This window comes from Eutrigla gurnardus (assembly GCF_963514095.1).
Source record: "Eutrigla gurnardus genome assembly, chromosome: 19".
Classification (NCBI taxonomy): domain Eukaryota; kingdom Metazoa; phylum Chordata; class Actinopteri; order Perciformes; family Triglidae; genus Eutrigla; species Eutrigla gurnardus.
In genome coordinates, this window is record NC_139930.1 from 16,595,370 (window position 1) to 16,614,848 (window position 19,479).

General features: G+C 44.9%; 2 protein-coding genes across 6 annotated transcripts in view; both read right to left on the reverse strand.

Annotated features, from left to right (window-relative positions):
• mctp1b (multiple C2 domains, transmembrane 1b) overlaps positions 1-10,532 on the reverse strand; it is a 113,093-nt gene extending 102,561 nt beyond the window's left edge. Inside the window, exons 1-9 of one of the 4 annotated variants that reach the window (XM_084034856.1) lie at positions 9,768-10,524; positions 3,540-3,666; positions 3,322-3,464; positions 3,154-3,233; positions 2,650-2,773; positions 2,118-2,162; positions 915-953; positions 264-431; positions 51-181 (exon numbers count right to left, since the gene is read on the reverse strand). In XM_084034856.1, the coding sequence (XP_083890982.1) occupies positions 51-181; positions 264-431; positions 915-953; positions 2,118-2,162; positions 2,650-2,773; positions 3,154-3,233; positions 3,322-3,464; positions 3,540-3,666; positions 9,768-10,322 (1,412 nt within the window). In that variant the 5' untranslated portion in view covers positions 10,323-10,524. Of the gene's footprint in view, positions 1-50; positions 182-263; positions 432-914; positions 954-2,117; positions 2,163-2,649; positions 2,774-3,153; positions 3,234-3,321; positions 3,465-3,539; positions 3,667-9,767 lie in introns of all 4 variants that reach the window. The other 3 variants (XM_084034859.1, XM_084034857.1, XM_084034858.1) reach the window with 3 other exon arrangements.
• A 1,586-nt stretch (positions 10,533-12,118) lies between these two features.
• The window catches only part of septin5b (septin 5b), an 8,699-nt gene continuing 1,338 nt past the window's right edge, over positions 12,119-19,479 (reverse strand). For both annotated transcript variants that reach the window (XM_084034882.1, XM_084034881.1), the window contains 10 exons: positions 18,566-18,656; positions 17,536-17,622; positions 17,007-17,130; positions 16,762-16,896; positions 16,495-16,612; positions 16,164-16,265; positions 14,802-14,898; positions 14,591-14,726; positions 14,049-14,151; positions 12,119-13,894 (listed from right to left, as the gene is read on the reverse strand). In XM_084034882.1, the coding sequence (XP_083891008.1) occupies positions 13,832-13,894; positions 14,049-14,151; positions 14,591-14,726; positions 14,802-14,898; positions 16,164-16,265; positions 16,495-16,612; positions 16,762-16,896; positions 17,007-17,130; positions 17,536-17,622; positions 18,566-18,656 (1,056 nt within the window). In that variant the 3' untranslated portion in view covers positions 12,119-13,831. The remainder of the gene's footprint in view (positions 13,895-14,048; positions 14,152-14,590; positions 14,727-14,801; positions 14,899-16,163; positions 16,266-16,494; positions 16,613-16,761; positions 16,897-17,006; positions 17,131-17,535; positions 17,623-18,565; positions 18,657-19,479) is intronic.

Genomic DNA, 19,479 nt, shown 5'->3' on the forward strand with positions numbered 1-19,479 from the left:
TGTAATTATGTTAGTAATACAAACTAAAGGAGAGAGGAAAGCCGACGGACCGTCCGATGAAGTCGTCTCTCCGGCCGGTGTCGTGGTCCCACACGGTGATCTCCAGTACGCCGCCCGTCTCCTCGAACAGGTGGAGGTCGAACTGCTCCCTCCACTGGGGGCTCAGGGTCTTCGGCACCGTCTGCACACACAGAGATGCATCATGGGAAACCAGCTCTCGACTCAGCGAGCAGCGTCTCCGTACGTGGGTGTGGTCAGCGTACCTTGCTGCGGTACTTCTGGTGTCCCAGTCTGAACTTGACGTACGGGTCACTCAGACCGTTGGGGTCCATGGGGGTCAGGTTCCGGCCCTCGATCAGCGCGATGCTGACGATCCCTCGCCAGAGCTGCGATTTCCGATGAAGCTCAGAGAGACGGAGAGACGGCTGCTGCTGGTCCACACACACACACGCACATGCACACATACACACACACACACACGCATACACACACACACTTTATTCATGTCAGAAAGTATGCAGCGTCTTCTCAGTTGATGGAAGTTGATTGTAACATTTTGGCTCCAAATATGTCTGATTCAGTGTTTGGTAGCTCCGCCCCCTCGTGTCACTGCTGGTTGCAAAAAGAAACCAAGATGGCGACAGCCAAAATTCTAAAACTCAAAGTTTCAAAACGGCACCCCACAAAGGATTGAGTGATGTCACGCTGACTATGTGAAGAACGCAGTTTTACAAAACTTGCAGACCAGAGACAGCAAGATGCATCATGGGAGAACACAACAACAACAACAACAACATGCAACGTTTCCTTAAAAAGCAACGTATACTAAAATGCAAACAAACAAACGAATCAGTGAAACACAGACGACGATGAAGATGAACCTGATGGTGATGAAGATGATGATGGTGATTTACCTTAGTGGATCGTTTCCAGGATCTCCTTAGCAGCATGGTCTGAACATACATTAAAATACATTATAATAACCGACTAGACGGCTGTCAGAACTCAGATCTGTCCACTAGGGGGAGCTACAGGGCAGGCTCACTAGACCGACTCAGATCTATGAAACATCTGAAAATAGAAAGTGGTGAATATTCATGATCACGGCGTATCACTCTCCGTATTTGGGTTTTTCTGTTTTCCCAACTCTTCGTCTCCGGAGCTGCAGACGAACACCTCGGCCCGAAGACTCGTAAATACACTGAATAAAACATGAGGATGGAAACCCATCGTCTGACACTCGCATGCTAACGGTGGATCAATGTAACTGTGATCACAATAACAAACTGCATTCAAACTCACGTACGGAAGCAGAGAAAGGACAAAGCTGCGGTAATTGATTTCTTTCTTTGGCCATTTGGGGGCAGCACAGTGCTTATTGGCCTAGTTGTTATTATTATTATTTTTGATAATAACAACATTCTCTACACACTTTGTCTTTCTCTCCTGATGAATGTAAATATAATATTCTCTCTGTTTTAGCTCTGTTTTGGTCTCCACCAGCTTCTTTATTGGAATCAGAGTATCGTTCATTCAAAGCTATTTTAAATTAAAATAAGCATAAATGTCTTTCAGTCTTTGATTTAAAGATCGTAGGAGCTGCTGAGGGAAGACTAAAAAAAAACTAACTACGAACAATCACATCACTGACGTAACTGAACGACGGCGTTTCGGGTCATTGTACGATAAAAAAAATAAACAAATAAAATTTAAATATGGAGTAGCAGGATAATATTAGAGAGAAAATCACTCAAGGTTTAAGTCATAAATGTAGAATAAAAACAACTTGAATATTCTCTGAGATGAAAGTGTTAAATGTACGAGCATCGTCATAGCGACGTCTCTTCAAAGTCGGGACTCTGATGATAAAATGGATTATATGGTGATTCTGGGCTAAAGTGAAGTGATCTGGTTCATTTTACATGTTTATTTCTCATACTTTTATTTTTTTTCTTGTTGTAACTTTACCACATTCTTTTTTCCCCAAAAAGCCCATCATTTATTTATTTTTTTACCTACAATGATCCTAATGCCGTCGTATCATTGCACCGACTCGAAGGTACTAGAAGGTAAAGCTCGCTGGGTTTCTACGGCGACCGACGAGCCGTTGAACTCACTGTGTTGACATACGGCCTCCAGCGATACTTCCGAACAACGCTGTGCTGCAGGAAACACACGTTAACATCACTAAGAATAAACTAACGCAAGTTCCTCGTGATCCGGCTGCATTGAAGTCTGTCTGAAACGTTTTTTCTTTTGTCTATGACTAAAAACAAGATGAAACTCCTTCATTTCTTTCCATCTGTGAAATAAAAATAAAAACGTTTTGCAAGGATCATTTTTATAAATTAGTTTTGTCAAGGATAATTTTAAGTGTTTGTTGGTGTAATACTCATGTTGGCCACAGGGTGCTAGATTATCCTGACAAAAAAAATCTATTATTAAATAATTTAATATAACTATTATTTTTCTCTCAACTTTTTTGTTTTTCATTTTCATTTTTTCCGACTTGTTGTAAATTCATAAAAATTCCAATCACACTGAGAAACTGTATCACAGATCTGCTTTCTTGCATCTCGGAGCTTCCATATAGAGCGATTAACAGACCAAAGATGAATGATTCAGCTTTCATTAGTTGATGAAACGCACCGTGGAGTCTCGCCGCTCCTCCACAGGACTGTCTTTAGGGGTCAGGGTCACAGCCAGCTCCAGGGAGCCCAGGTCCTGGTCCGGATGCTGAGGGTCCTTCAGGACCAGCGTGACCGGGATCGTCCTGCAACACACAGGGAGGACAGGTGTGAAGAGGAGTCTGTTACCATGGTGACGCAACGTCTTCATCGTGGTAACAGCCACTCTCGGAGGAAGCACATGTGTCGTAATCTGCCCTCGCCATCGTCCTCACTCACGATGACTCTGACGAGCTCTCTCTCTCCCTGAGTCACTGTGCCGTCCAGCTACCGTTTCCATAGCAACGGGTGTCCATCACCACCCCCACATAGTAACGCAGGGCTGCGTACCAACCCCTCAACGCTAACTTTACTAGTTCACACCGAGACTGTCTGAGGACGGGATCTGAGGACCAGATCTGAGGACCGGATCTGAGGACCGGATCTGAGGACCGGATCTGAGGGTGAATCTGATTGGCCAACTCACCTCTGCTGCTCCAGGGAGTCCAGGTGAAGGTAGGCGGAGCCCATGAAGTCGTCATGGAGACCGAAGTCGTAGTCAAACACCTGCAGAGCAACAAAAACACAGACGGTCCGCTGAGCCCTCCGCGTCCATCAGCGGTTACCATGGAAACGTGCGTGTCGAGGTCATTACCTTCACGTACAGCGGCTCACTCAGGCAGTCCAGGACCAGCGTGGTCCTCTCCTCCCAGACCGGGTTCAAGTTCTTGTGGATGGTCTTGCTCCGGAACACCTCTCTGCCTGCCAGCTTGAACTTCACGTACGGATCACTGCTGCCTGAAACACACACGGTGGCCGTCAGAGACACGTCGCCACAGCAACAGGAAGAAGAAGAAGAGCCCACAGCTCTACCTCCTCGGTCTCGGACTGCCAGGTTGTGTCCTCTCTTCAGCTCCAGCTCCAGCCTGTACATCCCCGAGGCAGCGGCGGCGGCGTCTCGCTGGGATGAGCCCCCCGGGCAGCGTGGGACGGCGGCGCCCTGTCAGGTGACATCAAACACGTTTACAAACACACACAGTCAGCACCCTGCAGGCTCACACACACACTCACCAGCATGTCGAGGGAAAGCAAAGGCGCCTCTGAGCAGCGCTTCACTTCCTGCGTCTGCACACGAGCGCCGACTGAAGCGCCTCATAATCGCTGCGCTAACTCGTCCCAGGGGCGACCGCCAACAGGAAATTACAGAGCAGCTTCCTGCCATCCGATTAGGCGGCTTTTTTTCCGTTCTTGTACAAGAATCACTTTCCCAGCAGCTCTGATGCAACGTCAAGTATGTTTATCAGACTGTCAGTTCAACATGAAACCTGGATCCTGGACCTGGAGGACTCTCTGGACCAGGACTCAACCAGACCACCAACAACCAACGGGACAAACCATTCCTGGAGAATCTTAAATATGTTTCTATATTATATCATAATATGAGTTATACTACTGATAAATACTACTGATAACAACTATTGAATAAAATCAAACCAAGAGCGTTTGAATTGTTCCATCGTGTCATTTTTAAAAGTACAAACGTATATCTGCTGTCATGTTCAGGCGGAGATCCTACACGTGTCTCCTCGAGGAGATCCTCGTAGACCAGCAACATATTCTTATTAAACATTCAACACCAATCTAAACGTCTGCTGGGACGCTGAATCAATACTGGACCAGCCTGGACCACAAACAGGGTGTGACCACTTAGAGATTGAGACCACGAACAGGGTGAGACCACTTACAGGGTGAGACCACTTACAGAGTGAGACCATGAACAGGGTGAAACCACGAACAGGGCTGTGGTGGACCTGGTTCAGAAGGCCAGAGACCACTTACAGGGCAGTGGTGGACCTGGTTCAGAAGGCCAGAGACCACTTATAAAGTTCTTATTTCAGCAGCAGCAGAAACAAGGAGTCTTAACTCACACCAGAACAGCTAGACCCGTTCCTGGTCTGAGTTTACATGAGGGAGCTGCTTATGGAGGATTACCTGGATCAGGAGGACCCGAGAATAGCAACCGGATCAAACGCAATCCCATCATGCACCTATTTTAGGATGCGGTATTTGTGTTCACACACATCTGTGGACGACGCTTCAGCTTTTATCTGTCGGGATTATTTCAGTGCGGACGAATCTGACAGTAAAACTGGTAAAAACATAATGTATACATATACGTATAATACATAAATAACATATATATGTTATATGTGTATTATATGTTTATTATGATATTGTATAGACACACGGATCTTTGATTATTTATATATATATATAATATATATATATATATATATATATAATTGATCAACTATCAATATTCAAAATATAAGTTGAACCTTTTGCTAACAGTTGCGTCGTCCGGCCACTAGATGGTGCTAGCGGGATCAGACTACTGTAATAAACAGTGTTGTTTTATCGACTAATCAAGTGATTCTATATTGGCTGCAACTAACATTTATTTTCATTATTAATTAACATCCATATCTTTTTTGTATTATTAATTGATTCATTGTAGTGAAAAACGATTCGTTGACATGGTTGACCGACTAATTAATTGACAGCTAATCTTTCAGCTCTGATTGATTTATTTTGCATTAAAAATAAAATGTAACCGGAGACGCGTGAAGGTTAAAGACACAGAAACAAGTCGATCAAACCATGAAGGAGAGCTGAACAGAGCAGAGTCGGATCAATACTATCGATTCCAGCAGGAACCACTTCAGATACTTTTACTTGACTCTACTGTGTGATCTTATTTGTACTACTTTTCTATTCACGTCAGCTTTAGTTACTTTTCACTTAAAATGAATAAATATATAACATTATAAAAGACAACACGGTGGAACTTATTTGACTTCTCTAAATCAATGTGTTATATTTATATTCCCGATATCGTTTCCACGTCAATGCAAACACCTGAATACCTACAGATTTACACAAAGAGATTTTCTACGATAGTAGCTCACATTAGTCCAGAGACCAGACCAGACTATGTGGAGGAACCAGAGACTGTCTGTGGTCCAAACAACAAGGTCTCTGCTGTATTTATGTCTAGATGACCTTATTTGGAGTGTTGATGGAGCAGCTACAATGTTAGCATAGCCTAGCACCCATCAACCAGACTCCATTCAGAAAACCAGCGTTTTAACAGAAGTTATCTTGTGTTCTTGCAGACAGACCTAACAAAGCATGACTTCAGTGTCTGAATCATGGTGATATGATGGGTTGTGGGTTCTCTGTGAGGATCTCTTTTCTCTGTTATATTCTAAATCCAAGCACTTTTCAAACCTTGAAAATGCCACACAACATTCAAGTGTTACCAACTCCCTGTGATGTTGTGACAATGTGATGATGTGATTATGTGATGATTATGATGATGTGATATGATTATGTGATGTAATATGTGATGTTGTGATTATGTGACGATGTGTTGATATAATATGTGATGATGTGATATGATGATGTGATAATGTGATAATGTGATGATATGATTATGTGATGATGTGATAATGTGATGATGTGATAATGTGATGATGTGATATGATCACGTGATGATGTGATAATGTGATGATATGATTATGTGATGATTATGATGATGTGATATGATTATGTGATGTAATATGTGATGTTGTGATTATGTGACGATGTGTTGATATAATATGTGATGATGTGATTATGTGATGATGATGTAATATGTGATGATGTGATGATGTGATATGATGATGTGATGATGTGATGATGTAAGATGTGATGATGTAAGATGTGATGATGTAAAATGTGATGATGTGATGATGCTCACCGACAGCAGGCGTCCACATGTGGCGCCAAAAGAGAACGAGTCATCCCAGGACGCACAGCGGAGTAACCCTCGGATCACGAGACGGGACTCCGGCACCGTGGCCTCGCTGATGAACAGATCCAGGGTCGAGGAGGACTCGGTAATGGAGACGAGATCAGGTGGAGTCGGGAGTAAAGACTACCGTGTGGGGGAGAAACCGAGGAGGACACGTCCAGTGTCACAGCTGAATGGGTGAAGGAGGACGAGGAGGAGGGAGGAGGAAGAGGAGGGACCAGGACCATAATCCTCCTCCAGTGGACTAACTCTGACTGACAGGTTAGTGAAGCGTAACACGAGAGACATCAGGTCAGTCTAGTGTCCTGAAACACAGACCTGAATGGGGAACCAGAACCCCCCCCAAACCACCAGCTGAAACCAAAAGGATCTGGTTCCTCACGGTGGTGCCGGTTGATCCGGCTCCAAATCTCAACCTTTAAGTGCAAAGTATTTGAATTCTAAATAAACACATCTAACGCCCTCTGCTGGTCAAAACCCAGCTACTGACATGGCACTTTGCTCTTAGCTGATCTGGAGTCAGGTGAAGAACGGTCTATTGATTAGCATTACCATTAGCGTAAGCTAATTTAAAGGGCCACCACGAACAGTAAGATAAAAACAGTAAAGTCTGGCTGCACGTTTAAGTAATGTAGAAGAAAGCCCATCAGCTTTTTAATGGTCTGGAACTGTAGCATGGAATCATGGTGGAATAGTCCAGAGACCAGCCAAGACTATGTGGAGAAACCAGAGACTGTCTGTGGTCCCCCAGAGGTCTAGCCCACATGAGTCCAGAGACCAGACCAGACTATGTGGAGGAACCAGAGACTGTCTGTGGTCCAAACAACAAGGTCTCTGCTGTATTTATGTCTAGATGACCTTATTTGGAGTGTTGATGGAGCAGCTACAATGTTAGCGTAGCCTAGCACCCATCAACCAGACTCCATTCAGAAAACCAGCGTTTTAACAGTAGTTATCTTGTGTTCTTGCAGACAGACCTAACAAAGCATGACTTCAGTGTCTGAATCATGGTGATATGATGGGTTGTGGGTTCTCTGGGAGACGGTAACGATGACTGGCAGAAAAATAAATCTCTTGTCTCTCAATCTCCCCAGAACAGGAAGGACATTTCATCAGTTTGATCTGAGCTCCGGTCTCTCAGATACTACATCACTCTGCACTAAATCACTTAGTGATGGACCTGAGACGTGAGTCCGTACCCCCCCCCCCCCCCCCCCCCCCCCCCCCCTTCCCTGGACTGGTGCCAGCTGGACCGACATATAAAGTGGAGCCACAGGGTTTTACTTTTAAAGCCACCCTGACAAATTAAACGTCTCCGGCTGCTGACTCTTCACCCCGCCGGTCCCGACAACCCGCTGATGGATGCTGCAGCTGATAATGAACAACCGGGACACCGGACAGACGTGTCGGTACTCACATCTGGACATTCTGATTAGACACGGAAATCAGCCTGTACATCTAAATCCACACAGTTTGTAGCTTTTCCCGCACCTTCCAGCTGTGGTAAACTCCATATTTGTATCAATCCAATCCTCAGTATTCAGTCTACTTATTATGTCACTTGTTCATCACATTAAATGAGATGTTATTGTCCTATAAACAACCAACATGATGTTTGGAGACAGCTTTTTACAGAAGGACCACAAATGAAAGGAAAACTAATTCCACTAACAGATCCACAGAAATATAATCACCAACTATTTTCATCATCTGTTCATCATCAAAAGTCATTTTTCATGCAGAAATGTCAGAAAATGCTGTTTTCAGTCCCTCAAATATGGAGATCTTCTTTTCTCTGTTCTATCATAGATGTCATCACATGGAACACACATTTCAAGCACTTCATTCTAAATCCAAGCTCTTTTCAGACCTGGAAAACACCAAAATTAAAATTTAAAAGTGTTTTCAAGGATTTCCAGGACCCGTACCAGCCCTGGATGTAACTGTGTGTTTTTATGTGATCGGTTCTAGAGGTGTTGTCTCATTTATTCCCGTATGTTTAGTGTGTTTCCTGTCTCACTGTGTCGGTTCACTGCTCAGGTTTTGTTTTACTTCCTGCCTCTGAGATTGTCTGCTCTGATTGGTCCAGAAGTTTCAGGGTTTCATGTTCCCGGTCTGTTTTTTTGGACGACGTCCCGTAAATGTAAATGTATTTTCATTGCGTTCCACCAGACAAATTATGTTATCGCCCGCGTGTGAAGCTGAGTGCAGCTTTCTAGTCGCCACCAGACGGCTGGATGGATTTCATTAATCCTCAAATGGGAAATGACTGTTACAGCAGCCGCTTGTCCAAAACAACAGAGAATTCCACATTTTATAAACATAGGAGAACATACTTTATATTGTGTAATCTTGTTGATCTAACCTTTTTTTTTTATTATCTAGGAACAAAACTCATATTTCCCTAATTGTGTCCAGAATGACTTGCCGCCATCATTTAAGTGTTTCCAGCTGTTTTACTGGATCTGGCTCCTCCAGTCAGTTTTAACTGTTTCCTCCGTGAAACAGTCAACAACAGCTCACAGATCTATTTACAAACTTCTCAGTTAGAACCTTCATCTGGCTTTTTATCACAACATCAACCACATTTCTCACTGCACTGACTTTACCTACAGTTTATTGTTGCTATCCTACAAATATGCACAACCTTTATTGCTCAACATCTGAGGAGCTGCAGGACCGACTTGCTTCATTTGTTGCTTTGCGTCTGTCGGGCAACACATCTCATCGTCCCATGCATGGACTTCATACCCACTTCCTGCACAAATCCCACCCTGCAGACCCCCTCCCCCTCACATGAGTGTGTCTGCCCTGCAGGGTTTCAGTCTGTATTTATAATGTATATGGATTTGAGATGTCACAGGATGATGAGCTCTGCTTTATGAACCAGCTCCCTCTTTAATTTAACTCCAGCTCAGTGCAGCTGAACCAGGGCCAGGTGATCAATGCAAGTCCTTTATTAGGTACATGTTCTTGTTCCAGTTTGAACAAGGGGAGGGTTTTGCTGGTTATATTTCAGTGCAAACAGTTGTTTGAATGCATCACTTTGAGCTCCAGAAAAACATTTCTACTATGTATCGATTAAATGAGAGTTATCGATAATAAAATCTCCTGTCCCTTATGTGGAATTAAATATGCATTTCATTTCCCTGTAATAAACCACTCTATATAGTGTTTGGGTGTATTTCCTGCACATGCATTACCCTGTGATCCGGGTCCTAAAGGCCAGACCACCAGGAACTCACCTCCTTCTCCTCACGGTTCTCCAGCTGTGTCCCCGCCGCCGCTGCAGCTGTTGCCGCGTCGCTGCCGCCGCCGCCTCCGTCGCCTCCGCCGCCCGGGGGCTCGGCCAGCCTCTCCAGGCACGCCGACCCCAGGGAGGAGCTCTTGTGGTGGGACTGCACCAGGTGAGCAACCGTGGGCTTCTTCGGGCTGCCGGACTTGTGCAACGGCAACTTCTCCCGGCCAAGCCCGGACCCGGACCCGCCCCCGGCCGCTTTGCCGCAGAGTTGCGCCGCCGCCTCCGCTGCCGCCGCCTCCGCTGCCGCCGCCTCCTCTCCCGCCGGAGCGGAGTAGAGCAGGTCGGGCTGCGAGGAGGAGATCACCCGGTCCAGGGCGACGCTCTCCTTCCGCTTTATCTTCTTGAACATCCACATCCTGTCCTTCTTCTCCGGGTCCGGGTCCCGGAAACCCAGCTTGGGGCTCAGCAGCGGCTTCGCTTTGGCTTGAAACTGCCTCCACATCGTGTGTTGTTGTTGCGACGCGCCACTCTCATTCTCGACGCCTTCGCCGCGCTCCATCCCCGCCTCCAAGTCGCGGCTCGCACCGCCGGACGGTTCCCCCGGTCCCCCGGTCCGGCCCGCGGACTCAACGCCGTCTGTGGTCGACGTTGTTCCGCCTCATTACACCGAGGAAAAAACACCGCGACGCACACGACCGCAGACATATGTCACGGCTCCGCCGCGGGTAGTCCGGGGTCGTCCAGCCCCCTTTCTTTTTTACGGAAATATTTACAACAACAGGCGAGCAGCAGGGCCGCCTTACCTGGCTGGGAGGCTGGGGGGGCTACAGCCCTTGAGACCCTAGGCTTGTTCGGGATGGTCTTGGCTTGGCTTGACTTAACTTATCACGCCGACGAGAGCTGCAGGTGTCTGAGGGGGCGGGCTCTAACAGAGACGGCAGCCAAACGCCGTCAAGTCGGACAACAAAGTCAACGTGACTATGGTGCTCAAGAGATAGAACACAGCAGCAAACCAAAGAGGATATATATATACATACACACACACACACGCAAGGCAACATGTGGAAGGCATTCTTTTTTTTCCAGTATATTTGTATTATCATTCTATGTTTGTATTAACCAGACCTCACAAATAAAAAGGCCTACTCACAACACAATGCACAGAACTTTAGATCAAGCCATGACATCAAAGCGACCAAAATAAAAAGGCAAATCATTTCACCACAGGGTGGCCGCCGAGTGCGGACCTGAACACACGTCATTGAACTTTTAACCAATGAGAACCACTCCGCTGTAGCGGAGGTGTGGACAAGCCGGTTGCAGCCGTCGTAGACCGCGCTGCCAAGCGCTGCAAGAAGCGGCTCTTAAAAACTTGTTCCCGCGATGTTTTGGGTCACGTGATATGGTCGCGACCCTGTGACGTCTTTGTAGTCGGCTGCTAAATCGGACACAATTCTAGCCATCATGCATCGCTTTCAACCCACAATACATCACGTTAGGTAGCGCGCTGCAGGCGGCTACATCAAGTCGAATTCCCCTCCTGCCATGATGTGACGTAGAGAGGCGGGGGCCCGCCCCTTTCCGCTGCCCCCCATGGACCATATGTCTGAAGAAAAAAAAAAGTTTACCTCTCAGTGAACTCCATCTCTGGTCAAAAATGGCCATTAGCTCGTCTTGCTAGCTCACTAACTTAGGTATGTACATCACCAACACGGTTATTAACTCATCTCACTAGCTAACTTAGCTAGGTACATCACCAACATGGCCGTTAGTTTGCCCTGCTAGCTTTGCTAGGTACGTCACCAACACTGCCGTTAGCCTGTCCTGCTAGCTCACTAGTTTTGCAAGGTACGTCACCAACACTGCCGTTAGCTTGTCCTGCTAGTTAGCTAGCTAACTTAGCTCCGTTCCGTCACTAATGTATCGTTAGCTTAGCTGCGACTCTTTTTATCAGCAGGAAGAAGAGAGAACTCCAGCAGGGTCTCGGGCAGAAACTAGACCCAGATCTGATGGAGACCCAGGCCGTATTACTGGACCCGCTGGAGGGAAGGGAGGTACTGGAGATCCAGAACCAGGACTGAGCTGGGCAGACCGTCAGACCCCTGCTTGCAGTAAAACGAGAGGTTTTCTAAAGGGAGTCTGGTACTTCGGAAACACTACCGCTTTTGTCCAGAGGGAGCGCCAAAATCAACACAAAATTCAAAGTTAATCAACATAGTTTTAACTTTAAACACAACTTCTCAAGTTCCTCTTTGACAATTTTGTATAAAAGCAAATGTTTAATTAAAACAAATAATTGAATTATTAAAGGAAACATTAAATTATTGACGAAAGACAAAATGTTTCGATGAAAACCAAGATTTTATTTTGTATTTTTTTCTGTGTCCTTGTTTTACAGTAAAGCACTCTGTAACACATGTTTTTGTAGCATACAATCAAACATTATTATTAATATTATTATAGAGATAATGTAATATGAGACTGGAGGCTCGTGTACATTTAAACAGTCGCTGACATCACTCGGTAACATCTGTAATATCTGGGTTTATGAGTGTATGAGAGATTATTTTACGTGTTCCTTCCTTCCGTGTGCTTGTACGCTGCAGGAGACACTTATCGTGGCTTTGGTGAGAATCAGAATAACGTAGCGTAATCTCATCGTGGTCAGATGGATGAGCACTCAAGCGGATTTAACAGATCTGTATGTCTAATCTCGGTTACTACGGTTACTAATTCAGGGCCATCAAAAAGCTTCCAGCTCAGTTGAAAACTTGCAGATTTTCATTTTTTTCCCTCCATTAAAAAAATGTGTCACGTCCACATTATTTTGTGTTTTTAAATTATATTGGATTGTAATTTAACAGTTTAATGTGTTTTGCATGTAAATGAATGATCATTGTGTGTTTGCAGGTGGAAACCAGTTAAAAAGGCAATGAATCACATTCTCTGTTTGATAATGATGTTTTTCCTCTAATAATAAAATAATAAAACCAAAGTTAGGAACAATCGGTGCATGAATGATTGATGGTGACTAAAGTCCCATTCAGTGTTTAAAGAACTAACAAAGTGCAAATCTACTCTCTATTGCCTAGAACTTACTTGGTAAATGACTGCATTAAAAAGAAGAAAATTTCATTATTAAAATAAGGTCAAAATACATCTCCCAGCATGTCGTTCTTCTAAAGTTTCCCATCAGTGATTTGTGAGTCAGGTGAAATATTTACTGTAATTATCTCAAGTTTTCTTCGTCCCCTGGAAGAAAATTAATTCTGATCTAAAGTGTTTTATGTCCAAAAAAAGTGCCTGGAAAATGATTTTTTTAAATATTCTTTTATCGGTAGAATTTTTTCGTGTTTGGTGATGTAATACTCATTTCGGCCACAAGGGGCTGAAGTGAACCACTACGTTCTAAATGGGAATTAAAGCAGTATTTTTTTCCCCTTACCATACTTCTTTACTCAAGTAGAAAGTAAAAGTATGAAGGACATTTCTACTGGCTATCAAGTCTAACTGAATCTGGCTTCATATTAATAATAAAATAATAATCAATAATTCACCTCGAATGCATTAAAACTACAACGATAGTCTGTTTTGAAAATGTGAGGAGTAGAAAGTACAGATATTAAGTTTTAACATGCAGGGAGGGAAAAATAAATACTCAAGTAAAAGTACAGATACCTGAAAATTTTCCTTACAAAGTATTTGTACTTTGAGTATTACAACAACAAACACAAAGAAAAAATAATGTGGCAAAAAACCCCATGAAGGAACAGATTGTTTTTCATGTATGAAAAGGGAATAAGAAGTATTTAAAATTACCCAAATGAGACAAACTTTTCCCCAACCTCTTTCACACATAAAAGTAACGATCAAATAATGAAAAAAAAAAAAAAATTCCTGATTCACCTTTTTACACCTGTTGTTATAAAGTCATAAACATGGAAGATAAAATCATTTAGATCAGACTCAGAAACAGGATTTATGTGGTGTCTCAGGGCTTCCATACTGGACATTTGATTCTGTCTTCATCATGTAGAAGACGTGACGTCGCAGGTCACAGGTCGCAGGTCACAGGTCCTGCTCGTGCATCTGCTGCTGCATCTTCTGCAGCATCTGCTGCATCCTCCTCAGCTGCAGAGGGAAGACAGGAGGAGAGAGAGCGACAGGAGGATCAAGACAGACAGCTTACATAACAATGTGGGTCATCGTTTCACTTCACACACGCTGATGTAACCCCTTTGTTTAATTCAGTACGCCGGCGATTGTTGGAGTAGTCTGTACTCACCTCGTCGTCTTTCATTTTGATGAGTTTCTCCGTCTCCACGTCGGGCGTGGACGGCAGCAGGACGGGGACAGGACTCTCCACCCGCTGGTCTGCACCCATCTTACTGGAGACCATGAGAAACGCACGAGTCAGCACAGCTAGCTGACCTGTCAATCAGCAAGTAAGCCCCGCCCCCTAAAGCATCCCCTGCTTTCTGGTCTGGTGGACTCTAAATGGACCATAATGTACTAAATGAACATCGTGCTGGATTGAAGAAGACTTGAAACTAGAGATTGAGACCATAAACTCATGTTTACAATGTTTACTGAGATAATACATCAAGAGAGAAGTAGGACCATTTTCTCATAGACTTCTATACAACCAGAGAGGAGTCGCCCCCTGGTGGCCAGCAGAGAGAATGACAGTTTAAGGCACTTTTAGTGTTGGCTTCACTTCTCAGACCTGGAGGTTCCCGTCTGGCTTTGTGTATTTGTTTTAACTTATTTAAGAATATAATTGATTCATAAACCGGAGGATGATCTCTAGAAGACCAGGTCCAGTACCTGGTCATGGTCTGGATGCACTGGGCTCTGTAGTTCTCGTAGTGGCAGTCGCTGGTGATGTCCTTCAGGTCGTGCATGTGGGTTCGGATCAGCATCGTCCTCAGCTTCACGAAGTCGCAGTGCGACGGGTTCTCCACTGCAAACAAGGGGAGATTAACAGTCAGTAAAAGGGGGGCTGGGGTAGACCAGAGTCCAGTTCGGGGTCTCTTACCCTCCACAATGCCCCACGGGTACAGCCTCCCTCTCACCCTCTGGCCTCGGGCTTCCACCACCGTGTTGCTGCCGATCACCGCGAACGGGCTGCTCTCCTGAACACGCAAATGCCACAATGTTCACTCAGCACAACGTACGTTAAAGTACGCCAAAGTACGTTAAAGTAGAGTACGTTAAAGTAAAGTACGTTAAAGTATGTATAAGTATGTTAAAGCACAGAAACGTACGTTAAAGTACGCCAAAGTACATTAAAGTACATTAAAGCACAGAAACGTACGTTAAAGTACGCCAAAGCATGTTAAAGTATGCCAAAGTACATGAAAGAAATAGATATTAAATGTACAGGCGGGGGTTAAGTTGTAAAGTTGTAAAGAAAACAGATTTGTCCAAACATTAGTTGAGTAAACTCAGTGGGCCCTATTTCGTACACCAGGTGTAGTCAGGGCGCAGCGCACCTGCGCCACACCGACGGGGTGTGTCCGCCTGGACTTTGCAAGTTTCGTGCACGGTGCAGTCGGGCGCAGGCACGCCTCCCGTCACTCCTACCCCCGCAAGTGGGAAAGAGGGAGGAGAGAAGGCGGGAGTGGGAGACGAGTTGCGGCAAAGTTGCGCGTTTCACCACGGACACAACAGGCTGCCGAGGCGCGAGACCTCAGACCAGCACAGCTGCTGTATTTTTTTAAGATTTTTTTCAGGCGTAGACGCATTTTATTAGCAGTGGATAGATATGAAAAACAAGAGAGAGAGAGGGAGACGTTTTGGTCCGAGAGGTCCAAGTTTCAGCTGTGTTAATTCAGTCAGGCTGAGTTTCCGTTACGCGTGCCATCCGCCTTTGATCTGACGTCAGATGTGACGGGACAATCTATATAGATATAAATTCACGTGTTGATTCAATTAGTTGCATTAAATAGTGTTTGTTGGGATTATTTATTGCATTTAAATGTGCCTGGAACTGTGATAACCTGCCTGTGAGGTCTTGGTGACGTGTGCGCACTGCGCGCCGGTCAGCCAAACTGCCACTCCGCCAGCTGTAATACACTTTGCGCCAAGAGTAGACCAGGTTGGAGCTGGCGGGCTTTCGGCGCAGTCTCAGCGAGGCTTTTTGCCACGAAACTTCCGCTGCGCCAAGCTGAATCTGTGACGCCTCCCCCTGCTGCGCCACCACACCCATCTTGCGCCAAACTGACCGTGCGCAAGGCTGCGCTGGTCGAAACTTGCATTGCGCCGGCTCCGCCACCCTGCACCACCCTGCACTGCGCCACGAAACTAGGGCCCAGTTAGTTGAGTAAACATCAGTTAGTCGTTTGTAAACATCACACTGAGATGGAAGTGGATCCTCAGACCGGATCAGCGAGACCACCTTCAGCTCTTTATCCTGTCTCTTGAAGTCCTCGTCCTCATCGGAGTCGCAGTCGGGGAACTGGTAGATCTTTATCCCGTACTTATCTATCTCCTCCCTCAGCTGGAAGGACACACACACACACACACACACACACACACACACACACACACACACACACACACACTTAGTGCTCAGACATCTCTACAACTCGATCCAGATCAGGTCTGTCTTCCCTGAGATTATTTAAAAGTCCAGTCGATCTAAAATGAGCTGAGAGAGTTTTAAAGAAATCGTTTAACATTTGCGTCTACAGAAACCAGGCAGGGTGGCCATGTTGTTCCTGTCTTACCCTCTCCTTGAGCTTCCTGATCTCGGCGGGGGTGAGACAGTCGGCCTTGGCGATGAGAGGAACCACGTTGACTTTGTCCTGCAGCGCCTTCATGAACTCGATGTCGACGGGACGAAGTCTGCAGGAGCACAGGGAGGTCAGCGGGCATGTCACACACACACACACACACACACACACACACACACACACACACACACACACACACACACACACACACACACACACACACACACACACACACACACACACACACACGTGTACTAGTACCCGTGTCCGAAGGGTGGGATGAAGTAGAGGCAGCAGTGGACTCGGTTGTCCTGGATGTTCTTCCTGTTCAGACCGCTCTCGTCTCTGAAGTAATGCTCGAACTGCTGCTCGATGTGGTTGGTGATGGTCGTCCAGCTGTTCCCCACAACAACAACAACAACAACAACAACAACAACAACACACAGTTACAGAAGGACATCTGGATGAATACTAGATAATACTAGAGGTTCTTCTGTCGGACTCACCAGCTGCTGTTGTTGACGGCATCTCCGAAGCCCGGCGTGTCCACGATGGTGAGCTTCAGCTTCACACCTTTCTCCTCGATGTCCACAGTGTGTTTGGTGATCTCCACCGTCTGACTGATCCGCTCTGCAGGGCCAAGTAGTGGACTTAGACATGTGTACTCATACTGCACTAGTGTACTTCTACTGCAGGACAAGGTAAATGTAAATATACTCTCTTACTGTAGAAGTACTAATAGCACACTGTAAAGATACTCTGTTACTGTAAAAGTACTAATACCACACTGTAAAGATACTCTGTTACTGTAAAAGTACTAATACCACACTGTAAAGATACTCTGTTACTGTAAAAGTACTAATACCACACTGTAAAGATACTCTGTTACTGTAGAAGTACTAATACAACACTGAAAGCTGAAAGTGTAAAGTAACTTGTCAGATGTGTTGAAGTAGTACAACACAGTACTTGAGTAAATGTACTGAGTTATTCTCCAGCAGACTCACGGAGACGTGTGATTGGTCGATGACTCACCTTCAGCGTTGAGCAGCTTCCTGTCTTTATGCAGATCCGTGAGGAACAGACTGTTGACCAGCGTGGATTTCCCCAGACCAGACTCACCTGGGCACACAGGTAGGGACAGGAAGTCAGGACTTTCACAATAAAAGTCCTGTTTCATATCAGCCAGGACATGTCCAGACAGACAGGGACAGACAGGAAGTCAGGCCTTTCACAATAAAACTCCTATCAATAATATATAATAATAATTAACAATATAATAATTATAACATAATAAATAAAATCCAATAAAACAAAAGCATTATAAAAAGAACACAAAATAAAGAATTAACTAAAATAAAGAAAAAAACTATTGAGTAGATTATTATCCAGACAAGGAATACATGAAGTATTCGTCAGAGATTTGAGAAGCTGTAGCTTCCATGATCTCCTCCATGACATCATCCCACCTTCTCCTATGAACCAGATCCAGAACCAGATCCAGATCCAGAACCAGATCCAGGACCAGATCCAGCTCTCATCACTGGATCAGGATTCTAAGACTCCTCTGAACCTTTTAGATTTGAAGCATCGTTATTGTCGTGTTCCTCAACATTATATTCTGGCTGCAGAGAAACGTTTTCACACTGAATCCTGTGAACCGGAGACGTGGGGAGGTGAGGTGCTAAACGCCGCTCGCCATCACGCCGTCCTGCACCAGCATGAGGACAGACGAGGCGTTCAGGGGCCTCCATCAAAGGCAGAATATATAACTTCTCCTCATCTATGTGCCTCTGTGATGTATCTATAGATACGTTTTTTTACCCGTTGAAACAAACCAGACGGATTACGGACTTTAATTTCCCAGCTTGGGATCAATAAAGTCTATCTATCTATCTATCTATCTATCTATCTATCTATCTATCTATCTATCTATCTATCTATCTATCTATCTATCTATCTATCTATCTGTCTATCTATCTGTCTATCTATCTGTCTGTCTGTCTGTCTGTCTGTCTATCTATCTATCTATCTATCTATCTATCTATCACGGCGGTTCTCTCACCGGCCACCAGGAGGGTGAAGTCGAATCCCTTCTTCACCGACTTCCTGTGCACCTGGTTGGGCAGCGTCGCAAAACCCACGTAATCCTTCTCCTGGAAAACACAAACATCACATGAATCAAATCAGTTTTATTGATTTTATTAAACGGCAAATTAGAACCACTGTAGGAAAATAAAATAAAAAAACAGAGCTGAGAGAGGGGGGCGATAATATATATGGGTGTTTATTGATCGGGGTGGTTGGGCTAAGATGTTAGCGTTAGCTTTCACTTGTTGTCATAGCAACAACAAACATCCAGTGTTAGCGGAACCAAGCAACTGTTTACGTCATCTATGACGAGTACATAAATGCTGGTTGTCGTGATAAACTTGCAGATTTTCTACTTTATAAACTCGCAAATTTGCGACTTTTTTTCTCCTGATATTGCCCCCTCTCTCGGCAGGAGACTAAAAGGGCTAAAAGGTTTCGGACTTCGGTGACGTCTAGTGGTGAAGTTACAGATTGCATCCAAATGCACAATCTTCTGCTCACCCCTCCCCTTCCAAGCGTGTCAGAGAACTAACGGCGGCTTCAGTCCCAAACTCGGGTAAGAACATTAGTCTGAGTTCGTACTGTTAGCACTGAGAGGAATCTCATATTATTAACTAACGATAAATTCATTACCGTTCACTAAGAAAAGTAGATGGCAGAAGCTAACTTCGTGAAATCTGCTAACGTTAGCTTTGTAAGCTAGCTAACGTTAGCTGTCTAGTTAGCATTGTTTCTAAAACACAATAATACAGAAATGATTTCTAAGGCATATTTTTAAATATCATGTGTAACGTGTTCGTGATTCCTTTCATGTTTTATGGAGGACGCTGGAGAGCCTGAGATTCCTGAAGTATTCAGGGGGGGGGGGGGCAGTAATGTAGGACA